The 22,615-nt window shown below is 41.9% G+C and overlaps 1 protein-coding gene across 2 annotated transcripts in view; it reads right to left on the bottom strand.

Annotated features, from left to right (window-relative positions):
• Positions 1 to 22,615, bottom strand: part of TBCD (tubulin folding cofactor D) — a 376,677-nt gene that overhangs the window by 256,725 nt on the left and 97,337 nt on the right. For both annotated transcript variants that reach the window (XM_088468636.1, XM_088468637.1), the window contains exons 12-14: positions 17,170 to 17,230; positions 16,680 to 16,754; positions 3,605 to 3,699 (exon numbers count right to left, since the gene is read on the bottom strand). In XM_088468636.1, the coding sequence (XP_088324762.1) occupies positions 3,605 to 3,699; positions 16,680 to 16,754; positions 17,170 to 17,230 (231 nt within the window). The remainder of the gene's footprint in view (positions 1 to 3,604; positions 3,700 to 16,679; positions 16,755 to 17,169; positions 17,231 to 22,615) is intronic.

Here is a 22,615-nt window from a genome sequence, read left to right as displayed (position 1 = left end):
TGGGGTGCAATGTTGAGGGAACACCCCTGCAGCCTTGGTACAGTCCCCCAAAGGTAATCTGCGTTAAAAAAAAGTAGGAAAAATACTTTAGAAAACCCCAAAAAAGCACTTTTGTTTGGGGGCGAAAAAACTAAAGTTGGGTGACATACTTAAAAACTAGCGAAATAGACTCCAGGGGGTTCCCCAAGTATGCCCAAGCTGTTATTTTTTTTATTGCAGGTGCGTTTTCTAAAAACACACTTTAGCGGTTTTTAACCATGCTTGCACCCATTATAATGTAACCCAAATTTGCTGGGACTACTTATTTTTGCCCAAAAAATCTGCTCAATGCTATTCTTCACCACTTGTGCAAAGACGCTAAACAGCACCAATTGAGAGCATTTAAAGCACACCAAATACCTCCAGCAGGGCTATTCGGGGGTATCCATAGTGATCTTTTGGAGGGTGTCAGGGTGAATACCCCAAATCTGACAGGCCCTTAGTATCCATCTAATGTGTGACAAACGCCATCTTGCCATCATCATACAATGCTATAGTAAATGTACTTACAAGACATATGTCTACCTTCATATAGGCTTGTTTAAAAATGCAACTTGTTGAAACCTTTCATAAAGATGCTTTGCTTTCAAATGTGGCTTCCTAACCAATCTGATACAAATGGCAGTAGTAAAGGTCATAGGCCTAGCTCACAGAGAAAGATGTTATAATTACCAGTAGGTTTGTAGATCAAACACATCATAATCATTAAACCAGTAACTTTGTATATCAAAAATAACTTATGTTTTCCTTTAAACAATGGTTTGTAGAGTCAAAAATAAAATACAAGGCACATACATTGAAAATACATGATAAGCATTACAAAGGCATAAAGTGCTATTCAATGAAAGGTCGTGTTGTCAGTGACACTGGTCAATATTCCCCTGTTTTCTGTATAGTTAGGGGTAAGGAGGATTGGAGAGACAGCATAGCAGACTACAAGGGAGCAGTGGGGGGAAACATTCAGAAGCACTATTTCGGAAGGCAGTGATCATATTCATAACTACATGAAGGGCTAGCGGGTGTTGAAGTATGTTCATCGAGTGTTCCACGTTTTGGTGAAAATGTGTGATGATGCTAGTCATATACCCCAATGTGAATGATAAATTCTGGTGAGTACTAACTGCATGGAGGGGGGGTTGGCTGTTTCCATTCTGTTGCAGCAGATATTATAGGCCTGATTCTGAGTTGGACAGAGAACGTAGCACCGATGCAAACGGTGAGTCTTAGCATACTGCACAGATTTACATATTTTTGTGTATATCTGTCCTATTCTGAGTTGAACGTAACTTGGCTACATATGTTTTTCCGTGAAATGGGGCATTTCAGGGTGAGAGCTGGGAGGTGACAATGCTTTTGCACTTAATCCTACTGAGTTCTGGGAGTGTATGGAAAGCTATGTGTCTTGCACCTAGCATGGGGCTAGTGCAAAGTGCCAATACTAATGATGATAGTTGCAGCTGGTGTAAAAGCAATGGGTAGCACAGGTTTTTTGGGGTTATGGGGATACGGACTTGGAGAATTGCTAGTAATAAAGTCTACTATTATGCCAGAAGCTATAGAGGTTTGAGGAATCCCACCAAATGTGGAGGAACTAGCCCACTGAGGGGCAGCCCCTCCAGCAACAGACGAGTCTGGGTGTATCAGGGCCGGTCTTGTTGGTACATAATACCATCTGTATAATATTTGAAACACATTTTCCTTTATTCTGACACAGAGACGGCATTGTTACCGATTTCTGCCCAATATTCGTTCTTCAGCCTCTCACCCCAAATCAAATTCCTATGGCGGTTTGCGGGCATCACGACAGTTTCACATATAGAGAGGAAATGAGTCCCCTAATGGCTTGCCTCACACAGAACGATTCCACGGTAGTTAGGGAAGGGATGCGGTCAGAATGCCGACCACTGGGATTCCGGCAGTCACAATGAAGTCGCTGGAATCCCGACACCAATACCGGCCTTGGATGCCCGACCGCCAGAATCCTGAAGGTAAGTACTGAGGTTAGGGGGAGGGTTAGGGTAAGGCGTTAGGCACTAGGTGGAGGAGGTTAGAGTTAGGCTGTGGAGACGGAGGGTTAGGTTTAGGCACCGGGGAGGGAGGGTTAGGGTTAGGTCAGGCTTACTTACCTGAGGGCGTCAGTATTCTAACCTGGTCGGGAGGCCGGTGTCGGGATTCTGAACTCCGGGATCCAGAGTGCCGGCATCCCGTACCCAACCCATTAGGGATCTATGCCTAATTTGGAGATACTAAAATAAATTCTTGTTTTGGATATCAAAGGGGCCGGATTCAAATAGCCGCAAAAAGCCACGGTGTGGTGTAAAGTTTTCACTTGGGAACTATTCACACAAAAGTGCGTATAATGCAATCCTATTCCCACAGTTTCGCACGTGCGAATTCTCCATTGACAAAAAACGGCTAACTGTTTTACTATCTCAGAGCAGGTGAAAAGTTGTGCAAAATCCCTATTTTTGGCTCAAAATGTGGGGACTTGGTTCAGAACCCCTTGGATACCCCCGCTACTGACAAATAACGCCAAAATTATATTTTAATTAGCTTAATTTGGCCAATAATGACATATCAATTTTGGGGTGAAAAAATTAAAAGTAGTGAAAAATTGGTTTAAAGGAGTGAGTCAGGTCCTTTTTATGGGGGCTGCAGCGATGGGACATGAGTTTTAAACATTGTAGGTGGCTGCACAAGGTGCATTTTTAACATATGTTAAAAGAGGACTTTTTTGACTCAAAAATATACTTGCACACATTATAATGTAACCACAATTTAACTGCAGCAATTAAATTTTCTAATAAAAAATATTGCTTTTTATCATCTTTGAACACTTATACAAATATGCATATAACAGCCATTTGACACAATTTAAGAACACCAAATACTTTTATTAGGTCCACTAATACACTTCTAAATTCATTTCCTATGTCAGTTAGCCTTTTTATGGGGTAAAGACAGATTTCCCCAAAATGTGCTGTACTTTTCACAGGTTACTCTATGAACAGTTTTCGTGCAAATGCTTTTTCGGGAGTGCGCATAGACAAAAGACGCAAAAATATGGCACCAACACACGTGAATTGTGTGAAAACTTCTCCAACGTTAAGTTTCCGCTTTTACGCGTCAAATTGAATTTCCCCCGAAAGTAGGAAATATTGCATCTTCAGTTAAATCAGCTATATACCAAATGCCAACCGATTGAGTTGGTGCAAATTCTGGATTACTGAAGAGCGGTATAACTGGAGAGAGTTGGGGGACAGAGCAAATATCTTATTAGCACAATCCCAAATTGCTAGTAAATGGGAGATTGTCAGATACTGTTGATGTTTAGGGGCTCAGAGTTCGTAGAATCCAAAAGGATGGTGACAGCACCCCAGACCTTCAGCCTCTATTTGTGTCCATACTCTTGTGGACCATTCCACAAGATGCATGGAGTGAGTGAACAGCCATGTAATATCATTTAAAATACAATACTCAAGTGTCCCCTTGCAAAGATACTTTAAAATAAGATGCATCTTACACAAAAAACAAACTGCACGCTCCACCTATACAACCCACTTACCATCAGGAAGTCGAGATGGAAGCAACAGACCTCTTCTACCCAACTCAGCCAGAGCCAAACAGCCGCCATGCCATGCATTGTTGGTTTCCTGAAAACTATTGAAAGAGTAAATCAGTAAATCAGCATACACTAAGCTATGTAATTATTTACTTAAAGGGGTGAAAGTTTATGGTAACAAAAAAGAATCTTCTCTGCAAATGGGTTAAAAACACTGTTCCACTAATTGGTGAATTACAATCAGCCCTTCTAGATCTTATTTATTTAGACCGCAGAGACACTTTTTCAGATATAGAGCGGGGTGTCCAACGTTTTTATAAAAAATGGGAACCATATATTACTACACTCCCAGTAATCACTCAATCTCAGATTATTAAAGTTTTTGAATCAACCACATGGTATTTACTGTAGAAAGGCCCGTATTCAATTTGAGGCTAAAAGTCCAGACTTTTCGCCTGCTTCGCCTGTTTTCCAGGCGGAAAAGTATCACGCGTGTGACCGTTATTCCCCGTATTCAATTTAAAAGTATGCAAAAAAGATGTCTACATATGGGGGATCACTATGGGTACCCCCATTTTGCATGCAGAAGGGAAGTTGGGTTTTTAAAAAGGTGCCGCAGGTGCGTAAATGTGGCTTTGAAGAAGGTGATGCAGAAGAGCATTTAGCAATTTTTCTTGGGAAAAATAACTATGCCCATCATATTTGGGGTACATGAAAATGGGTGCAAGCATATTTTTAAGTCCCTAAAATGATTTTTTTATAAATTCTTCAAAAATGCACCTGCCGCTACTCCCCGCAATGAAGAAAACACCTGCAGCATACTTTGGAACCCCTCTGAATTTATTATCGCTATTTTAAAAGTGTGTTCCCTAATTTTTGTTTTTTTACCCCCGGCGAAAAGTCTTTGTAATTGAATACAGGGATAATAACAATAGGCGAAAATGAGGTTTTTCGCCTCAAATTGAATATGGCCCCAAATCTCTTGATTTGGGATTTCTCATAATTTGGTCTATACGAGCATATTCTGTTGTAACCTCACCCTTGATATGTATAAAATATTTTGTTTTAGAAATGTGTCCCCCTTGATAATTTCTGACGAATTTCGATATGGATAAGAAAGTCATTGTAAGGTTAGTTTCTATTTAAACTTGTTACTGTTGGTATGTGAGTTTTTCTATGCAAGATTAACCACCCCCCTCCCCAACCCCCACTTTTTATTTTCCCTTTAGTTTTCTTTGCATCCCCAAACCATATAATTATCATTCTAAAAAATTCTATTCTATTTATTCAAACGTTGTCGTCTACCATGTTGGTACTTTGTTTGTGTTCCATTATGATTTAATCTGAATAATTTATGTAACTCTTTCTATTTTATATCTCATTGTGATGACTTTGTATGTTCTCGAATTGTCTCAAAAAAGTGCTTATGAATAAAAAAAAGGGGTGAAATTTGTATCAGTGGTATAGAGAAACCTCCGTGTTTTCCCCAGGGCCTTTTTCACGGGTTCATCATCCAGCATTTTTCCCAAACCACCCAGCTGTCAATCTGTTCCAAAATCTATGAATGGCAGCCATGGATCAAAGCAGCAGGCACCAGTTCTCATTCATCATGGGATCCCTCCAACTCACTTTTCGTTCCACTCAGTGTGACATAGCATTAAAGGGGCGGAAACAATTCTGTGCAGATGTGCTCTCCATTCCTCATACTGTGGATACAGATGAGACCAGTGGTGCCAAACTATTACCCATCCTCTTACAGATTTCCTGTAAATTGCCCATAGCAACCAATCAGCTTATACCTATCATATTATATATTGTACTTGATCAATGCTAACTAGAAGCCGATTGGCTGCTATGTGCAACTTCTCTACGCTTTAGAAGGTTTGATACATGCCCTCCTAAGATGAAGTTTGGCCAATAAGCAGTACCACCAACAGCTTTCTTAGTTTACCATCCATATAATGCATTTATATTGCTATGCAGCTGGTTCTCTGCAAAATGGAGGTGTGATTGTGTATGGGCATATTTTTATCATGTCCGTTTAAAAAACTCTCTGCTATAATGTCAATTCTCACTTCCCTTTTGAGGACAGTCTGACTTAAAAATACTGTAGCTCTTACTACTTTCCCAAATGCACCAGCATATGTTAAGTGAAATATCTATTAGACACTAAAAAAAAGTATTCTATTTAAAATAAAATTTGGGTCATTCCATGTCAAATCACCCAGAAAAATGTCATTATGACACCCACCGACTCATGAAATTTTGTACACTTTTTCATGAAACTTTGTACACTTGATACTACCACATAGCTACAAACCCATGTACATTTTTACTTCTCTAGTCCTCATAGTTTGTGAGACATAGGGGGTCAAAGTTTCTAAAAAAAAATGCTCGGAAATGCCAGTCCTGATGCTCCATTTTTATGTGAGGTGTATGTGGGAAAAAAAAATCCTATTTCAGTGTGTAATCCACATATCACTTTGAAGTTTTGGCCCTTTGTCAATCAGAATATGGAGATAACAGAAAAAAATGTTTTATCAACCTTGCCTAACTCAGAGAGTCATTATACATTCCTTTACTTCATACTTAATTATTTTTTTGGTGCCAAAAAAAAAGTTAGGTTCAATACACATTATCAACCTAAGACAGATGAGTTATGTCCCTTTTTTTTTTTTTTTTTAAATTGAACCTCAAAGTATACTTTAAAAGCATATGAAATTAACATAATGGGATTTTGATTGCCTGTAATGAGTATTTTAATGTGTAATTAAAAAATCTCTTTAAAAACTAAACTACAATTAGGTATAATTTTTTAGGGGTGTATTTTAATTGGTATACTTTTTATATGTATGTGCAGATTTCTTACTACACATAGGGGGTATTCAATTAGCCCACGATTACACGTTTTAGTGTGAAAAACAGCTATTTTGCTGCAAAATTTTTTGGGGGTATTAGGTATGGGACAGGTATATTGGGGTGCTTTATGAGTGAAACTAGTGTTTTTAGTCTTGAAGGTGAAAGTAGTCTGTCTTTTTCCACTTTTTTTTTTTAAGACCCCCTAAAATTATCCAAATATATACTTATACCCATTTTTATGTACACTGAATTTAATAAGAGCACTTATTTTGCTGAAAAAAAAAAGCTTTTATTATGTTTTTCCATTTAAAAAAAATGCATATAACAGCCATTTGACTCAATTTAAGTACCCAAATCTATTTAATATGACCTCTAATAAACACACGTTAGTTTGACATTTTTTGGGGTACAGGCTGATTTTCCCATTTTCACAGCAAGAATTTTTGCACAAATCCTGTTTTTCCGGTTTTGGAATTGATAGGTGCAAAAACAGGAATGCGCATACCCACAAAAAGTCATATAGAAGATACCTACCTGGACCTAATTACATATTTAGTCTGAGATTACAGACTGCATGCTACGGCACTGCTCTCAATGCCCATCAACTGACAATTTAAAAAGCATTCTACTTGAGAAATTTGAAGACTGTGACCCTGAAGATGAAGTTTCTTACAGTCAGTGTAACAGACTGTACTGACAGATCAGAAATGGTGAGATGCAGAGCAACATTTGATGAATATTTAGAACAGGGATGGGGAACCTCAGGCCCAGGGGCCATATAAGGCCCTCGGAATCATTTGGTCTGGCCCTCGGACCTTTTTTTTTTTATAGCTAGCCTCATCTGTATAGCAGGGTGCCTAGACTGGAACCCTGCAGTTAGAATCTATACAGCAGTGCCGTCTGGAGCGTCCTTAGGATGCTTCAGACGGTCACACCGCTGCGCTTACAGCTCCATCCTCTGGATGCTCCGGGCATTGCTGTAATCACCAGCTATTGTGGCACCGCGCCCATGTGACGTCCCCCGGAAGGGGCGTGGCCTGCTCCGAGCCCTCAAATAATGTTATAAATATCAAAATGGCCCTTGGTAGATAAAAGGTTCCACACCCCTGATTTACAAACTTTGATTGATAGTGCCTTAGCAATAAATGAATGAGGAATAAGATTTTCTATTTCTAATTTTTTTCAAAGTTTCTAAAGGAAATGAAGGCCAACCTTGAACTTGACACAGCTATTGTACTCCTGGACGTTAGTGAAAACTGTTCTTATGATATTCAGGATGAAGTTCAAGGGTATCATTGGACAAACAATGGTTGTACACTGCACCCAGCTGTAATCTATGCTCATGTTCCCCAGTCTGATGACCTGTTCATCACAAGTGTCTGTGTCTTGTCTGATGATTTGTAGCATGGTGTAGCATTTGTGTACGAAACACAGAAAGTAATTATTCAGTACATCAAGGAAAACATTCCTGCTGTCAAAAATTTGTGTTACTTCAGTGATGGGTGTGCTGGGGGGAAGTAGTTATGTGACCAGCGGGACTTAGGGTTAGGCACCCCCCGGGGAGGGTTAGGTTTAGGCATCTCCCCCGGGAGAGATAGGTTTAGGGTGCGGGGAGGGGGGGTTAGGTTTAGGCACTAATGGGCGTAGGTTAGGGTTAGGCACTGGGGGGGAGGTTAGGGTTAGGCACCCCTAAAGGAGGGTTAGGCTTAGAGGGGGTGGGGGAGGGGAGAGGAAAGGGTTAGCTGTACTTACCTCCGCCGTCGGGATTTCCTCCCTTCAGCCAGCCGCTGTTGGCATTTGAACCGGCGGCTATACAGTCGCCAGCAATACAATCCCATTACGTGCTGGGCAGTATAAGTATTGTAAAAATGTTCTCAACTTGTGCTGCCATGATCGAGACTTTAGTTTAAAAGCATCGTGGGCATTTTTTGCAACCAGCCACGGTAAATCTCCTTGTGATGGCATTGGTGGAACAATTAAGCATCTGGTTGCCAGAGAGAGCATACAGAGAATAACAGGTGATCTGATTGACTGAGCTGAAAAAGTCCTACATTTCTGCAAGTCAAGAGTTGCAAATATAAAGTTCAGGCTAATATCAAAAGAAACACTTTCAGAAACATGCAAGCAGATGCAAGACCGTTTTTCCCAGGCAAAAACAGTACCTGGTACAAGAGGATTTTATCACTTCACCCCTATATCTGAAGTTTACATCGGAATACAGCGACTCAGTTCAGATTAAAACTTCAGTTCCATTTTCGATTTCTCTGATAAGAACAATCCAACATCAGTCAATATATCACAAATCTGTATAATACATAGCATGTGTTTACGATAATCATTGATTTTTGGATTAGTACTTTCAAAAGATGAGGAGGAATGTGATGTTGAAGTTAAGTTCATGTACCCCTATGGCCCTGCGCGATCATTTCACTGGCCTCTACAGAAGAAAGAAGACATCTGTTATGTTCCTGTGTGCAATATAATTTCATCTATCAGCCCTGCTATCACAAAGGGTACTACTGGAAGGATGTATTACTTCCCTAAAAAGGAAGATGACTATGTACAATGGCAGTACAGTCTCAACTTCAGTTAGACATCAGGCATCACTGTTGAAAAAAAAGTAAGATGAATAAGCTGATGTATTTAAAATGGCTTTTCGTGGGTATGCGCTAGAAGAGTATTAAAGGTCTGGCATGGTCGTATCAGATACGACTAGTCAGAAAAGCTCTGTGGGCGGCTGCCAGAAAATCATATTCTAGCAGCCGTCAATCACAGAGGGACCTCCTGGTCCCTCTGCACACTGTCACTCCCCGTGGGCCGGCCGATCACTGCAAGCAGTAATCGGACAGCCCAGCGCCGGCGCACCCACCCTCGGCGGCTGCCGAGGGGACAGAGCAGCCGCCGTGTAAATAGAAACAGCAGCGCTGATGGCGCTAGCAGCAGCCCAGCGTCTTCTGACAGGGCAGAGAAGGCAGCGCTGTCCTTCTCTCCCTCCCCCTCCGGCTAGCAGCAGCCCGGCGGCTGGTGACAGGGCAGAGAAGGCAGCGCTGTCCTTCTCTCCCTCCCCCTCCGGCTAGAAGCAGCCCGGCGGCTGGTGACAGGGCAGAGAAGGCAGCGCTGTCCTTCTCTCCCTCCCCCTCCGGCTAGAAGCAGCCCGGCGGCTGGTGACAGGGCAGAGAAGGCAGCGCTGTCCTTCTCTCCCTCCCCCTCCGGCTAGAAGCAGCCCGGCGGCTGGTGACAGGGCAGAGAAGGCAGCGCTGTCCTTCTCTCCCTCCCGCTAGCTGCAGCCCTGCGGCTGCTGATAGGGCAGAGAAGGCAGCACAGAGAGCGCTGTCCTTCTCTCCCTCCTCCTCCGGCTAGCAGCAGCCAGGCGGCTGATGGCAGAGCAGAGCAGCCGCCGGGCAGAGAAGGACAGCGATATTAGCGCTGTCCTTCTCTCTCTCTCTCTCCACCCCTGCTAGCAGCAGCCCGGCGGCTACAAACCAGACAAAGCAGCCGCCGGGCAAATAGAAGGTAGCGCTGTCAGCACTGACCTTCCCCCCACTCCCCATTCCCCCCATCGCCCTGTTATCGGCTCCCCAGCGGCTGCAAATAGTAGAGGCAGCAGCCGCTGGCTAAAGAGCAAACGCCTCCTCTCCCTCCCCCCATGAATAAACAGCAAAGCCCTGGTGTGTGTGTGTGTGTATATTATATATATATATATATATATATACATACACACACACACACACGTGTAATATATACACATGGATATATACACATACTGTGTGTGTGTGTATATATATATATATATTATATATATATTAGGGATGTGCAGGCTCGGATAGGTTCGAGTTTGCACGTTGAGTTCGGATTTTTCCCTCCAAAAAAACGGAACTCAGAAAGAGGCTAAACGTCATCTTACATGGACGAACATCATCATTCCTGGACTTTTGTCCAGGAATGATGATGTTCGTCCATGTAAGATGACGTTTAGCCTCTTTCTGAGTTCCGTTTTTTTGGAGGGAAAAATCCGAACTCAACGTGCAAACTCGAACCTATCCGAGCCTGCACATCCCTAATATATATATATATATATATATAATATATATATATATATACACACACACACACACAGACACACACACACACAGAGACAGACAGACAGACATATCTATCTCAACCAGAGTGGCAATCAGAGACTGTAAAATTCGTGAATCAACTTAAGTGTTTAAACACCTAAGTTGAATCACAAATTTTACAGTCTCTGAGTGCTGCTCTGTTCTGGTTGATGTGTATGGAAGTTTTCTTGGAGGGCACTGGAGCAAGTATACCCCGCGGGACTGTTATATATAAGTAAGACCTCTAGACAATTTAAAGAACGTATTGCTCTACATCGCTCAGCTATACGAGCAGCTACAGAGGGCAAACAATCTGAGCAACCAGTAGCAAGGCATTTTCAGGACTTTAAGCATGATCTATCTACCATCAGGTACAAGATGATAGACCAAGAACCATTGCAACTTAGAGGAGGGGGATCGGAATAAAGCCTTGCTTCGACGAGAGTCTAAATGGATTTATCTGCTGAACACTGTGCAACCGAATGGGTTAAATGAAATGTTGTCATTCTCGAGTTTTCTATAATGGCAGTTTTTTTTTATAGATATGGATTGTTCATTTAAATACAATTGCTATGTATATATCCTATACGTTAGGGTTGTAAGATACCGTGTTGGACATTAGATACAATATTAATCGCATAAGGGTACAGTAGTAGGGTTTGATTACATCCATTTAGTATCCTAGTCTGCGATTCATTAAGTTATAATAATAATTATGTATTTGTATTAGATAGGTCCGTTATTGATATATATGTATTCAGTATCTATATATTATGCAGAAGAATTTATTGAATTATTGCTTCAGTTTATCACATTTTCTTGTTATTCTGTATTGCTGCAGCGTTTACATGTAACTAAGGTGATGGGTCACATGGGTTTGCGCAGCCCCGTTGGCTGCTGAGAAGCGGATGCTGCGGCATAGCCTGATGACGTCATCAGGACTCCACGGGGCTGAGCTGGTGATGGTGATACACGGAAGTGTCTACAAAGGTATGTAATTTTTTATGTGCATTCTTATCTTGATAAAGGAGCTAAAACTCCGAAACGTCGATATACGCTAGTCCTAGTGTGGTTATTTATTGGAATTAATTTAGCCGAGAGTGCCATCCATTGCTCCGTTTCTACAGATTATACAGGAGAGGCACTTGCCACGCTGATTTTTGTTCATATAGGAGTGCCAGGCATTCGGGACTGTGTGATATATATATATATATATATATATATATAGATAAATAAACGACAGGCTCAATCCACGGCACTCGACCATCTGGGGTGCCCTTGGTATGTGACCACACCATCTACATAAAAAATATCATACAAACTCGGCACTCACATGCTTTTCAAACTGCAACTCCTTTGAACATAGGGAATGTTGGTTCCAAAATATTGCAATAATTTGTTAAGCTGGCCACCGGTTCACGGTCATTCCCATCTAGCCAGTCCCTACACGGATTCTCAGATAAATGAACTTGATCTGCCATCAAGGCAGGACCCAGTTCTCTGTTTAAAATAAACGACCGCTTCACGGTCATTCCCATCTAGCCAGTTTGTATGATATTTTTTATGTAGATGGTGTGGTCACATACCAAGGGCACCCCAGATGGTCGAGTGCCGTGGATTGAGCCTGTCGTTTATTTAAATATTGTGGTCACACTTGCTAGGGCACCCTGTTTTTCAAATGTAATACAAACTTTTTTCTTTTTCCAGGTGCTTATTAACTGATAGCCCTGGGTGTGGTCCTGTCTCTTTAAGGCAGGACCCAGTTTTCTGTTTAAAATGTATGCAAGCTTGAGGCCAAGATGGCAGATCAAGTTCATTTATCTGAGAATCAGTGTAGGGTCTGGCTAGATGGGAATGACCGTGAAGCGGTGGCCAGCTTAACAAATTATTGCAATACTTTGGAACCAACATTCCCTATGTTTAAAGGAGTTGCAGTTTGAAAAGCATGTGAGTGCCGAGTTTGTATGATATTTTTTATGTAGATGGTGTGGTCACATTCCAAGGGAACCCCAGATGGTCGAGTGCCGTGGATTGAGCCTGTCGTTTATTTAAATATTGTGGTCACACTTGCTAGGGCACCCTGTTTTTCAAATGTAAGACAAACTTTTTTCTTTTTCCAGGTGCTTATTAACTGATAGCCCTGGGTGTGGTCCTGTCTCTTTAAGGCAGGACCCAGTTTTCTGTTTAAAATGTATGCAAGCTTGAGGCCAATATGGCAGATCAAGTTCATTTATCTGAGAATCAGTGTAGGGACTGGCTAGATGGGAATGACCGTGAAGCGGTGGCCAGCTTAACAAATTATTGCAATATTTTGGAACCAACATTCCCTATGTTCAAAGGAGTTGCAGTTTGAAAAGCATGTGAGTGCCGAGTTTGTATGATATTTTTTATATATATAGATAGATATGTGTGTGGAGCACCCCAACCAATATCAAACAATCGATTGGTTCTATTGATGGTTGAACCAATCGGCCATCGATGGTACAGCTGTCAATGACCAGATCTACAGTATACCATAAAAAAAATTTATTTTTATGGTATATGGTGTTTAAAAAAAAAAAAATGCGTTGGAATAGTTTTAAAAAGATGTTCTTGACCTAATTCACTAATTTAATCATTAAAAAAACCCCGACAATTTCGGAGCGGTTTTTTGGAAAAAAATTTGTCAGTTATGTGGTTAAATAGATTTGGGGTACTTCAAATTGAGTCAAATTGCTGGTTATATGCATTTTTAAAATGAAAATGGAAAATAATGATAAAAACTATTTTTTTCAGCAAAATAAGTGCTCCCGTTAAATTCGGTGTACATAAAAATGGGTAGAAGTATATATTTGGGTCATATTAGGGGAGTTTAAAAAAAAAAAAAAAAGTGGGAAAAGACAGATTACTCCCACCTACAAGACTAAAAACACTTATTTCACTCAAAAAGCACCCCAATATACCTGAACCCAATATTCCATCACTTTTTCACTCCAAAAATTACATGTCATTATTGGGCAATTAAAAATAATTAAAAACCTCAAAGTGCCTAATTAGTCATGGAGAGGGAGGTGTCCCAGAGGTTCTGAGCCAAATCCAAGTATTTTTACCTTAAAATAGGGATTTTCCCCAACTTTGCACCTGCCCAGAGTAGGTGAAGTGAAATTTGCAGTAAAATTATAGCAGATAAATTATTGCTGCTAATTGAATAGGGTTTTTTTTACGGTAAAATAGCAGTTTTTCGCACGAAAACGTGTAATAGCAGGCTATAGCAGGCACATATATATAGAAATGTAAAAATTCAAATACTCCCCTGGTAAGCACAATTATACTTAATGGTAATTTTCATTTTTAAAGAGAGATTTTTAGTTACACATTAAAATACTCATACAGGCAATCAAAATCCCATTATTTTTCTTTCATAGGCTTTTAAAGTATACTTTTAAGGTTTAATTAAAAAAAAAAAGGGACATGATAACTCATCTGCCTTAGGTTGATAATGAGTATTGAACCCACCTTTTTTTGGCACCAAAGAAATAATTAATGAAGTTTAGTAAAGGAATGTATGACTCTCTGAGTCAGGCAAGGTTGATAAAACATTTTTTCTGTAATCTCCATTTTCTGATTGATAAAGGGCCAAAATCTAAATTTCAAAGTGATATGTGGATTAGGCACTGAGATATAAATTATTTTCCACATTCACCTCACATAAAAACGGATCCCTATATCTCAAAAACTATGAGGACTAGAGAAGAAAAAATTGACATGGGTTTGTAGCTATGTGGTAGTATCAAGTGTACAACGTTTCATGACATGGAATGACCCGTTTACATCTGTGATACACTTAAATGGAGGCACTAGAATGCAACAATTTTGAATGTGTGTGATTGTCATCATCGGTATGCCCCCTGTGTAGTGAAAGAGGATTTCAAATGTAATATTCACAGCGGCACAGAATATTAGGAGATGAGAACAGAGCTGCATGTGACAGGGGCACTGCCATTAAGTGTGTAGGGTAGTGGAGGGAACGAGAAAGCCAGAGACTAAGGGCCTGTTCAGAGGTGGATGCAAAACCCGTCCCTGCTGCATATTCACACGCAGCAGATCTGAGAACTTATGCAAATGTCACAGCCACTGTGTTTTATACAGAGACGCTCACCACTAGCTTCTCAGTTCCGCCACTTGCGTATGAAGACAGCACTGGATGAACATCAGTAGCACCATTGGACCTCAGAGCAACACTATGGTTGCTCAGAATGTCAGTTGCAGGTAAGACGCCAGGGCCAGAACCAGTGTGTTAGAAGATGCATTGGCTGTCTGCGACATCCCCGTTTGCTCCCCGTTGTTTTTTCTCTGTATACAAACATCTGCAACTCTAGGGATCTATCTGTCAACCTTTTGAAGTTTGCAGATGATACCATGGTCATTGGAATGATAAAAGGAGGGCATGAGTCTGTCTATAGAAGAGAAGTGGATCGGCTGGCACAGTGGTGCAGCCAGAATAACTTAGAGTTAAATCCCTCTAAGAATTGGGATGATCATTGACTTTAGAAAGCAGTCTGTCAGTGCATCTCCCCTGATCTTAGCCAACACTGCTGTGTCGGTGGTGGGCTCCTTCAAATTCTTGGGCTCTATTATTTCTAGTGACTTAAAATGGGAAAAGAACATTGACGTCATCATTAAGAGGGCGCATCAGCCGCTGTATTTCCTACGCCAGATCAGGAAATTTGACCTACCAAAGGAATTGCTGATTCTCTCCTATTCAGCTATAATTGAGTCTGTCATTTGCACCTCAATAATTGTGTGGTTTGGGGCAGCTAGTGAATGGGACAAGGCTAGACTACAGAGAGTGGGCAGGATTGCTGAAAGGATTATAGGAGTTGATCTTCCTCCTATTCAAGAATTATACTTGTCTAGGGTTAGGAAACGGTCCAGGAAATATTGTGGCGGACGATGCCCATCTGAACCATGACCTGTTTCGGCTGCTTCCGTCAGGCAGGCGATTCAGATCATGCCTGGTTAAGACATCCAGACATTTAAGGAGGAGTTTTTTCCCGCAGGCAATTTTGTCGCTTAATTTTTAACAAAATGGAGTTTTTTATTGTGCAACTATTTTGTTCTATATGTTTTATTATCTAAACTGTTTATTATGGTTTTTGCATACTGTGAATGTATGATTGTAGTGTTCAATTGAGTAGTTGGTCAGCAGTTACCAGAGTCAAATTCCTTGTATATGTGTTTTATACTTGACAATAAAGGTGATTCTGTTTGAGTTGCTACAACCTCGTTACTTGCCCCAAACTGTCACTGTCTGTCAATTACTCTGCGTTCTACTCCACAGTGTGACCGCCGTCACAATACCATGATAGCACATGTGCAGTGCGGCCTTAAACATTTCTCTGTCAAGTATGAAGTACTGTATGTGGTTTCAAATTATAGACCGATATTAACAAAACTGTATAAACAATTTTAAAAGCAGAGCACAAGCCAGGACATGTTTTACAACTGGTACTTGTAACTGCTATGCAAATCAATGTAACAGTTTCCTAAATAGTATAGCTGACTTGGGGAGGGGGAGGGGGAGAGGGAGAGAGAAACTTCTCCACTTTATCTCTCCCCATGGCTTGATACATCTCCCCTTCTATGAGCAATATTACTACACATTAGGTAGGGACTTCTTTATTATAAAGATAATGCAATGTTTTGTCTTCAGGGGTGTTGAAACAGCAGAGGCATCCAGACGCCACAATCCCGACAGACACTGACAGTGAGTATTAGGGTTAGGCACTAGGGGGAGGGGACGGTTAGGGTTAGGCTGTGGGAGGGGATGGTTAGGATTAGGCTGCTGGAGGGGTGGGTCAGGGTTAGGGTTAGAATACTTACCAAAATCAGTCGGGATGCTGCCGTTAGTATTCTGACTGTCGGCATTGTGACCTTTAGGATCCTGTACCAAACACGTTAAAACATACCACCTTTCACATTAAGTAAATGAAGCAGTGGTACGCCCATAAACTGGTAGTATCACGACAGACAAGAGCTTATCTGAACTTTTAGTAGCAATACTACACAATTTACACATTGCACACATCTCATACAAATAATTGTGTAAGCTGAATACAATATTTTATATGCCAATTTACCTAAAGCAGTCAAGCACAGACCCCACCACGTCATCTGCCAACTCTCTTGGGAGCCGTCCTGTTAATCGTCCAATCCTAGAAGAGGAATTTAATAGGCTGGAGTTTTTATAGCAAATGACAAAATATTAAATCCAAAATAAAAACATAAACTACCTAATAAATACAGTTGGTATGCCAGCTCATGAAATGCCATTAACAAGGTGCTTTCACTTAACAGTATTAACTATTGTGCCATTGCAGGGGAAAGAAATCTACATTGTCAGGCACAAAAAAAAGACTCCTAAGTACTTATACAAGAGATTTAGTTACAGAAAGTTACAAGGAAATAAAGAGAGCAAACAGCTCTAGCAAATGCCCTTAGGGCTTAGCAAATTTTCCTACAATAATGTTTGCTTTGCCAACTGTGAGACCTTTAACGGTTAGGCCAGCGAAAAAAAATAATAATGCTGTATAGAAAATAGTGGTTAAATGATTAAGCAGGTTGGCCTACCCTTTTGCTGAAGACCATCGCACAATGGTATCTTTGTCTTTCAGCCCCACCAGCAACTGTTCTGTTAAGACAGAAAATGGGAGATGGTAAGAGACAAGCAAGCATCAGCACCCGAGTTAGTTTACACAATGTACAGTATAAATGTCAGCAATACAAACTCCTTGCTTTAAAATCCATTAATCCACTAAAAAAAGGACTAGAGGAGAAGAGATTTCTTTCATCCTTTGATCCACAATTAAAAAAGTTACCTGTAGCAATCAATACAGCAAATGTGTTGTAAAGATTTGAAGATACATTTTAAGATGTTTTTCCAACCACTTCAGCTCTATTCTACTTCAGAGACAGCCATGGAATCTGTTCTAAGTTACAACAAAGTAAGGCACATTGCAGTGCCAAGCAGTTTTGTATATGATCAATTCAAAGTCCATTTCCATCCTCCTCTGAGGCTGTGCAAAGTGTCCAAACCAGTAACTATTATAACCCCTTTAATCAGGGCTATATTTGTGGCGAAATGGTCCGGAACGCAGTTCTGGAAGTTCATGTAAAAAATGACGTCATCCGGAATCACGTGATAAGTTGTTTTTTGTTTTTTTTTAAAGTATGCTAGCATCATACTGCAGCGCACCATCATAGTTGCCAAGTCTGCTTATAACAAGCGGAATTGGGCTTCTTTTTTCCCCCCCGAGTTGCTTGTTTTTGGGCTTCTTTTTTTGTGTGTGCATTGCCGAGGCGCCCCAGGAGGTAACTGTATATATGTGTGTGTATTTTTTTACACTAGTAGTGACTGAGGGAGGGGGGGAGGTTGTGTCTGGGGAAAAGAGGGTAGTAGCCAGTGGATAGGGTGAAGTTGGAGGGGGCAGACAAGAGGGAGAGATAAAATAGATGATGGAAATGAGGTACAGTAGGTACATGGGGGTGAGTTAAAATTACTGAGGCTGTTAAAGAGAGGGGATAATGGAATTAGACAGGTGACCGGAATGAAGGAGGTAATAAAGAGGGGTGAGAAGAATGGGGAGTCAGGCAAAGGAAAGGTGGGTACACACTAGATGATATGTCACCAGATCCTGCTGATCAGGCCGACATATCGACCACATCGGCCAGTGTGTAACCCACAATGCGTGACCCTGCACACCCGCGTGTCGTCCATCGGGGTCGTTCCGTCGGCCTGCATGTAGGACCAATGATTGACCCAGGTGCCGCCGCTGGCATAGTGGATGGAGCCGGTGCCCGACATATCGGACGTTTGGTCACCACATCATGCAGTATGTATCGACCGCCCGATATATATTGCGTGGTCGGGCGTCGCTTCACTGGGTACACACATCAGCAAGTGTGTACCCAGCTGAAGACTGGCAAGGGAATGAGGTATGAAAAGAGGGAGGAGGTAAAAATATGGAGGCTGGTGCAGAGGGAGAAAAAGGCTGTGCATACACTAAAATATTTAGGTTAGTGAAGGGGGGAATAAAGGAAGTAAGGCAGGTAGAGAGTGAGGACAAAGAGAAACCCCCATTCATTGGGTTTTATTATTGGGCTTTCTATGATTGGTTTGGGCTTGTTTTGGGCTTGTTCTTTACTTATTGGTTGCTTATTTTACATTTCAGAGTAGGCAACACTGCGCACCATACGCTGGGGGATCTCCTACCTTCTGCCCGTCAGCTGGTCTCTGACTGCTGGGTCGGCAGCCATCTTGTGGAATCCGGCTGGCTGCTCAGGGTGCTGACAGTAGCCTTTCAGGACCTTGAGCAGCCAGCGAGATGCCTGCAAGATGGCCATTGGCAGGTGCGGGCTGAGCCAGGGAGAAGGTGCCATCTGCCCCCCTCGGCCAGTACAATTTTGATAATTCAGGGCCGTCCGCAGATGCGCTGTCCAGGAGCAGCCGCTCCTGATTGACTGCCAATTACTGCTCGCGGCCGAAGCCATATTCAAAATGCTGCGGATGCTCCTATACTGTACTGTACTGCTAACATAGTTTCCAGAAACACCTTAACTACATTTGTTTAACCTGATAAGGTAAATAATACATAGCTTAAGCTGCTTTGGTGCTAAATGCTGCATGTGCTGCTGTAGGGACCTAGACTCGGATTATGACAAAAATTTAGTACTGTAAGTCACACATAACATGGCTGCCATTCCTTTAGGTCCTAAAGGAATGGCAGGTATGTTATGTGTGACTTACAGTACTTAAGTTTTTGTCAGATTGGGTAACAAATAAACTGGTCAACATAACAGTCTGAGGTGCATTCCCTTCCGGGGTCAGTACAGGGAAAAAGATTTTGGATAATCCCAGAATGTGCTACCCTGTCCATTCAGGGTTTGCCCCAATGATTCAGGAACACTCCCTCTCCCCAAATAATTAATTCTTCATGCAATTAAATGTAAAAAAAACAAAAAACTTTAACTTAGGGATGGCCAGTCGCCAGTCCTGTATCGATCTTTTGGATCACATAAGTCACATAAATGCAGGGTAGAAAACGATGCCAGGGACCAGGTGAGGATTTTAGGATCAATCCTGCCCATACATCAAGTCTCCAGGAACAATCCAATAAAAAAAAGCTGCATTATACTGTATTGACTTCAAATATTGATTTTAAAAAATTATATATACTTACATGGTAGGTTGACAAGTAGTAATACCTACCCCCACACCCCAAGTCTTTAAAAAAAAAAAAAAAAATTGGTTAGGCACCAATTGATGCCCCACCCCCACTATAGCTCCACCCAAATTGCCCATAGCAGCGCCCACCTTTGCTCCTCCCCAAGGGTTCCTGAACATATTTTTCTTCAAAACTAGCACTGCCTTTAATATTCTAAGTGCCAGTGTGTCTATAAGGCAGGAGAGCAGGCAGCTTTGATTTGTTTACATAAATATCAATGTTCAAGGACTGTGTGTCAGTCAGCAACCACACAATACCTATTCAACATGTTCAACCCCCTCTTCATATCCACAGCCCTTTCTATTCAAACAGGGATTGAGAACACAAATAAGGCAATCCCGCAAACTTGCATGTGACAATTGCTGTTCCAGTGTGACAAGAACTTCTGTCGGGTAGGTGTAACAAGCACATTTTTACAGCAATGTTGGACAATTTGTACTGTGAATACAAATTACCTATTTTGAAATGTGCCTGAAGCAATATCTTTATTTTTATTATTTAGGTTTTCTGCAAAGGGTTCTGGGAGGATACCTACTTGCAGACATTTTGAAACACACGCAGCAGATAAGTGATCTCAGTGTATGCCAACATTGTGCTCTCCAGGTGCAAAGAGGAAAAAATAGCACCGGGCCTTCACCCCTACAATATGTATAGAAAGCAGAATTGCTATAACCCCCACAAACAGCGTTTTCTGTGGCAAAATTCCTTAAAACAAAAATATCTGCTTTGTCAAAAGAGAAATACTGCTTACAGGAAGCCAGAATCATTCTCCCGGATAGCATTTGTGAAGGTGCAAAAAGAGGACAAATCCACGATTACTCAATCAGCAAAGTGTACTTATAGGTGTAACCTAAACATGGTTAGGTCAAGTTATGCGCTGAATTAGTAACGCATATCAGTTTATTATTGTTTATTTATATTGCACCAATCATGTTACACAGTTCTGTAAAGAGAATATATGTGTGCGCACACACGCAAAACCTATGGGTCAATTTTGTCATATGTATAGTAACTAGGAATGAGCGGGTGCGGATTTCTGAAATCCGAGCCCCCCCCCCCCCCCCCCCCCCGATCCGAGTCAGGCTCGACTTTTCCCGCCTGACTCGGAACTGAAATCGAGACAAAACGTCATCATCCCGCCTTCCGGATCTCGCGGGTTTTGGATTCTATAAAAGGTCCCCACGTCGGCACCATTTCTCACTCCGGCTGTGGACAGTGAAGAGGGAGGGTGGGAGCTAGGGCTGGCTGGGCTGTGTTGTGATGCTGTTGTCCGCAGGGGCTGTGACCACAGTCCATAGGGGCTGACTGGGCTGTGTTGTGCTGCTGTTGTCGATAAGGGCTAGCTGGGCTGTGTTGTGCTGCTGTCATAGGGGCTGGCTGGGCTGTGTTGTGCAGTCAGTTGTCCATAGGGGCTGTGTTCACTCCAAAGTCTATAGGGGCTGGCTGGACTGTGTTGTGCAGTGTCCCATAAAGGCTGTAGTCCTAGAGGGGTGCTGTAGTGTTGTCCAGGGGGTGATCTCTGCATCAGGGGTGCTCCCCCAAAGTGCATTCAAAAATAAAAAAATAATAATTTTTTTTGTTTGTGAATTGTGTGCGCAGTAGCCGCACGTGCATCAACAAAGTAACGTCAAGCGTGCGCCTGTGTCATAAGTGAAGGGCCGGCTGGCTTGACCGTTAAAGGGTTCTGTAACCCCCAAAGTGCACTCACAAAAATATATATTTAAAAATTTTTTTTGCTGTGTGAATTGTGTGCGCACTAGCCGCACGTGCATCAACAAAGTAGCACCAAGCGTGCGCCTGTGTCATAAGTAAAGGGCCGGCTGGCTCGTATGTTAAAGGGTGGTGTAACCCCCAAAGTGCACTCCAAAAAATATTTTTTTTTCTGTGTTTGTGAATTGTGTGCACTGTACGTGCATCCTCAAAGCAGCAGCGCCAAGCGTGCGTCTGTCTGTTAAAGGGTGGTGTAACCCCCAAAGTGCGCTCCACAAAAAATAAAAAATTATTCTTTTTTTTGTGTCTTTGTGAATTGTGTGCACTGTAGCTGCACGTGCATCAACAAAAGAGCAGCGCCAAGCGTGCGCCTGTGTCCCATAAGTAAAGAGCCGGCTGGCTCATTTCTTAAAGGGTGGTGTAACCCACAAAGTGCACTAGTCTCCAACAAAAATAAAAAATTATTTTCTGTGTTTGTGTGCGCCTTAGCCGCACGTATACATCAATATAACATAAATGGAGGACCAAACTTTCTCCGATAAAAATAAAATAGAGAAAGATCAAGAACCACTTCCTCCTAGTGCTGAAGCTGCTGCCACTAGTCATGACATAGACGATAACATGCCATCAACGTCGTCTGCCAAGGCCGATGCACAATGTCATAATAGAGCGCACATACAATCCCAAATGACAAAGTTCAGGAAAATCACCTTAAAAAAAACATTTAAATCATCTGAGGAGAAACGTAAACTTGCCAATATGCCATTTACGACACGGAGTGGCAAGGAACGGCTAAGGTCTTTCCCTATGTTCATGACTAGTGGTTCAGCTTCACATGACGATGGAAGCCCTCCTCCCACTAAAAAAATCAAAAGAGTTAAGCTGGCAAAAGCACAGCGAAGAACTGTGCGCTCTAAGAAGATATCACAAATCCCCAAGGAGAGTCCAAGTGTGGTGGCGGTTGCGATGCCTGACCTTCCCAGCACTGGACGGGAAGAGGTGGCTCTTTCGAACATGTGCACGCCCCTGCAAGTGCTGAAAGGAGCACCCACAGTCCACTTGCTGATATACAATTGAAGATG

Source organism: Taudactylus pleione, unplaced genomic scaffold (genome assembly GCF_031769625.1).
Source record: "Taudactylus pleione unplaced genomic scaffold, aTauple2 ptg000012l, whole genome shotgun sequence".
NCBI classification, from domain to species: domain Eukaryota; kingdom Metazoa; phylum Chordata; class Amphibia; order Anura; family Myobatrachidae; genus Taudactylus; species Taudactylus pleione.
This window is presented reverse-complemented; position numbering and strand designations above follow the sequence as displayed.